The following is a 5,000-nucleotide window of genomic DNA, read 5'->3' on the forward strand; positions in this document are numbered from 1 at the left end:
TGCTTAGGAAATCACAAAACTCGACATGCGCTATATTTCATCAGATTATAAAGTACAATTACACGCTTAGGAAATCACAAGACTCGACATGTGCTAAATTTCATCAGATTATAAAGTACAATCACACGCTTAGGAAATCACAAAACTCGACATGTGCTAAATTTCATCAGGGTATAAAGTCCAATCACACATTCCAGATGTACGGCGATTGGCTCTTCAAGGTGCCTCACGACCTCACCTCGCAGCTCTTCGCCCGAGACCAAGACACCAAGGTCTATCGCTACGAGCTGAAGCACCGAGGCAGACTCTCTCTCGCGGACGCCATGAGTTCAGCTGTTGGGAAGCATTGTGAGTCTTGTATTTCTCTCTATATATTTCTCTCTATCTATCTATCTATCTTTCTCTCTCTCTCTCTCTCTCTCTCTCTCTCTCATTCTCTCTCTTTATCTATCTATCTCTCTCTCCGATCTCTCTTTCTCCCTTTTTCTCTCATTCTCTTTCTTTATCTCTCTCATTCTCTCTCTCTCTCTCTCTCTCTCTCTCTCTCTCTCTATATATATATATATATATATATATATATATATATATAGATATAGATATAGATATATAGATATATAGATATATTTGTGGGGGTCCGACTTCAGCACGCAATCAAAGTAACATTCTCTCACTGACAAAAACAAAACAAAAATCCCTTCGAAAAGATGACATAGTCATAGCACATACAAAAAAAAAAGAAAAATGTATATCGGTTCCTTTTTTTTATGAACAAACCTTCATTATGATTTCCTCCTGCAGGATTTTTTTATTTTTGTATTTTTATTTTTATTTTTATTTTTTTATGATTTTTTTTATGAACAAACAAACCTTCATTATGATTTCCTCCTGCAGGGATCACCCACGCCGATGACCTGCAGTACCTGTTCAGCGGCGGGTCTCTTTTCCCCGAGAATTCGGAAGAGCTGATGGGGACAGACGATCTCAAACTCAGGGATATTATAACTGCTATGAGGACTAACTTCGCCGCTTCAGGGTAACTTTTGACTTTGGCGAGTTTATTGAGACAAGTGATTACTTAACAGGGATGAGGTAATGTAGGTTATCCTCACCGTAATCTTTGTCCCTCTTTCGGTAACTGTGTTGATGAGAGGGAAGTGTAGATGCAGATCTGGATGCTTGCGTGCGTCTGTGTGTATGAGACTTGTTTTTTTTCAGTGTTTCTAGTTTTTATTTTTTGTTTCGTATTTTTCAGCGGTAATGCCCTTGAGGCATTATTAGATTAAGAACTGTGTATATATGTATATATATCTTCATATATATGTGTGTGTTTGTGTGTGTGTGCGTGTGTGTGTGTGTATATGTTTGTGTGTGTGTTTGTGTGTGTGTGTGTGTGTGTATGTTTGTGTGTGTGTTTGTTTGTATCTGTGTGTGTGTGTGTGTGTGTGTTTGCGTAAGTGGCATAGGTTTCCCTCCTTACTACCAGCGATTACATGAACTGCCCCCCCCCCCACAGCAACCCGACCCCCGACGACTCCCTGGGCTTCAAGTGGGAGGCGGCGACCGAGGACGACCTCCGCTACCTCGCCCTCGAGCCCTCGCCCGCCATGGAGGCCGACCGGCGACAGGAGGTGAGACGCCATATACATCCTTCGATTGACTTAGTCCTATGAATATGCTCATAGCTCATGTGGGAATCCTCGTTGATTCATTTCTCTTCTCTAATCTTTATCAGGTTCGTCACTTCCTCGCTTCGTTGCCCACTAAACTGAACAAACTTCTGGAACCTGAACGGAAGTTTACGAAACTCTCGCACGATTAGCTGTGACGTCACTAGTCGCATGACCGCTTCGTGCATGAAATGATCCCAGAGTTAGGATGACGTGTGCAATTATTACTTCTTTTGCAATATGTAATAAAATTATGGTGCTCTTTATGCCTGTAATTCCCTTGTTCATGGCTGTACCGCGGACGCTCAGGATCCCATTGAGTCAAAGGTGGTAGCGGCCAGGAATGGTTGGATGCGTTTGCGTGCGTTATTCATATAGGAATAATGAAAAAAAGGAAAACAAAGAAGAAAAAAGAACGAATATATATATCAGTAAACGACAATATATATATATGTATATATATATATATATATATATATATATATATATATATATATGTATATATATATATATGTATATGTATATGAAAGCACGCATAAATGTCTTTTTTTTTATACAATACCTTTTAAAACAACCTTTCTAGGTTTTCAATTTTATGATCTTATGATGGATTGGTCTGTTCCTGCCATTCTGCATGGTCGCCGACCTAAATGACCTATGACCTTGAAGGATCTATGACCTAGAGGACGTTATCTCCATAGGGAACAATCGAGAACCGTGTTGCAACACGAAATTTTGCATAATTAAATCATGCCGGCATTTAACCCCATCATCACTCGTTGCAATGTTTTCACAGTTATCATTGTTGTCATTATTATTATCATTATTGTTATTACTGTTATCGTTATCCTTATTATCATTGATAAATGTTTATGTTTCCTTGTGATAGTTACAATGCCTTTATTTAGCGCTAGCCTACAATAGCGTCGATACTGGACCCATATATCGATGTCTACTAACTAATCACATATCACATGGTATGTTCCTGTCTACCATATAATAAAGATACCAAAAATGAGGTTAATAGAGAAGAAAATAAATTAATAGATTAATTAATTAATTAATTAATAAGGTTAATAAATAAGTAAATAAATTAATAAATAGATTGATAATAAAAAATAAGGCGTGCACAGCGATCGCGGTTGCCCTGGCGCGAAGAGATTTTTGGCGGGAATTTTGAATTTTGAACAGTTTTCGCGGTATTTTTTTGTCAACAGAAATCCTAACCCAACGGTCAACCTAACTGTTAGAATAATTAAAGGTCATGATAGAACAAGCATGCTTATCATTTTATATCTACTGTGTATACCTCAAAAGAATACCTCATGGTTAATTTACTTACCCCACAAAATGAACGATTTCTTTTCTATGTCAAATCTCACGGCAATACCTACAAAATATAATGGAAACAACAATTCTCTGCGGACTTTTTCCTGAATACACGCTTATACCCAATAGCTGTTTTTTCTCTGATCCCCACATCAATTATCTGTATTTTGGCAAGCCAAACTTCCTAAATACACGCATAGAAGATGGTATCTTCCACCACCTCAACATATATATATATATATATATATATATATATATATATATATATATATATATATACATATATGCACACACACACACACACAGTAAATTTATACTGATAACCAGGTCCAGTTACACCAAACTATAATCGACTAAATCCATTTAGTTTTTCTGTCATTCTGTTGATGAAATAAAGTACTGGTGTTTTTCGATCTGTAGTTAGTATAGAAATATTCGATTTATTTATATCAGTTCTCGTTATAGAGATCTTGTTTGTTCGTTTCATAAGTAAAGCATAATTCCTATTTACTTTCTTATCTTGAAACCCTAAGATTGTAATTTCATAAAAGAAAAAAATAATCTGGCGCCGCCCCTGAATTCTAAGACTAAATGTTGATTAATATTGTTTGATTTATAAATTTACAAATGAATGGATAGTTGAATTAATTAATATCGGTCTTGTAAATATTAGCAATATCATTGTGTTATAGTCATTGTAATACTTTTATCATTATCAGGTTTATAATCACTGTGTTCATTAGCATAATCGTTATTAAATTTGCAGTTACTGTTTTTTATCACTTTTATTATTATTATCATTCATGCTTTTTACTCCACCACATTTTTTTGTTTTTACCTTTCTTTATTCATTAAGATATATTGAATTAAAAGTCTTAGTACGTAATATCATTTTAGTTATTTGTTTGACCGTAATTATCAAATATAAGTGTATTCATTAATAAACATTAATTATCATGATTATTTCGATATAAAAAATACCTCTTCATTTGTACTTTTATAAATAAATATTTCTTGGTAAGAGGTCAGCAGTAATTATAGATATATATAAATATATTTTTCTTTTGACACTTAGCAGATATTTTAATAAAATTAATATTTGAAAAAAGAGATTTTATTCAAGCAACACGTAAAACTTCTAACATACTTATTTTCTTTCTTATTTTGTATATCTTCCTCCTTCAGAATCTTTCTTCTGATTTTTCCCCACAGATTCTTGCCTTTATATACACTTTCATCACTCTTTTTTTATAATTAAAATTTTATCATATAACAATAATCTTTACCAAAGCGAAGGTCTGTTTGTGTGTTTGAATATCCATTATGGCGGACATCTTTGTTTTGAAAAGTTGTGTGAGGTTTCTACGTGTGTGTGTGTGTGCGTGTGTGCGTGTGTGTGTGTGTGTGTGTGTGTGTGCGTGTGTGCGTGCGTGTGTGTGTGTGTGTGTGTGTGTGTGTGCGTGTGTGTGTGTGTGTGTGTGCGTGTGTGTGTGTATGTGTATTTGATAATAGTTAATATCGGCTCGATCCTCCATTTGGAAGTAGTTATTACATAAAGTGATTTTCTCCCACATCTACCTTCTAAAAAGCTGATTTTCTCATTTACCGTTTTCATCTAAGACAATTTTTTATCCTTATCTTCACTCCCTTTTTCTCTCTCTCTCTCTTCCAAAAGAAATAAAGAGAAAGCAACGAACAGAGAGACACAAAGTGACACAGAATGAAGTTGTATATTGATGATTATGAAGATTCTACAGATATTTGGTCTCTCCACTAACCAGAATAAATTAATAAGAATCATCAAAGCATCAGAGACGAAATATCAAAGGTTGCAGACGGTTTTGCTGTAATAACCAAAGATTATATAGGATATATACCAAAGACTATATATATATATATATATATATATATATATATATATATATATATATATATATATATATATATATATCCTATGTAGTCTTTGGTAATAACTTCATGATTCTACAAATAATTCACTTAAAA

At 34.4% G+C, this 5,000-nt stretch overlaps 1 protein-coding gene across 1 annotated transcript in view; it reads left to right on the plus strand.

Moving 5' to 3' along the window:
* The window catches only part of LOC122253071 (juvenile hormone esterase), an 8,606-nt gene extending 6,677 nt beyond the window's left edge, over positions 1-1,929 (plus strand). The window contains exons 8-11 of the mRNA XM_086550551.1: positions 198-348; positions 892-1,033; positions 1,514-1,628; positions 1,733-1,929. Coding sequence (XP_086406677.1) covers positions 198-348; positions 892-1,033; positions 1,514-1,628; positions 1,733-1,819 — 495 coding nt within the window. The 3' untranslated portion in view covers positions 1,820-1,929. The remainder of the gene's footprint in view (positions 1-197; positions 349-891; positions 1,034-1,513; positions 1,629-1,732) is intronic.
* The last annotated feature ends 3,071 nt before the right edge of the window (positions 1,930-5,000 follow it).

The sequence above is a fragment of the Penaeus japonicus genome, unplaced genomic scaffold, assembly GCF_977035675.1.
Source record: "Penaeus japonicus unplaced genomic scaffold, GWHDUDI00000001_assembly GWHDUDI00000024, whole genome shotgun sequence".
Lineage (NCBI taxonomy): Eukaryota > Metazoa > Arthropoda > Malacostraca > Decapoda > Penaeidae > Penaeus > Penaeus japonicus.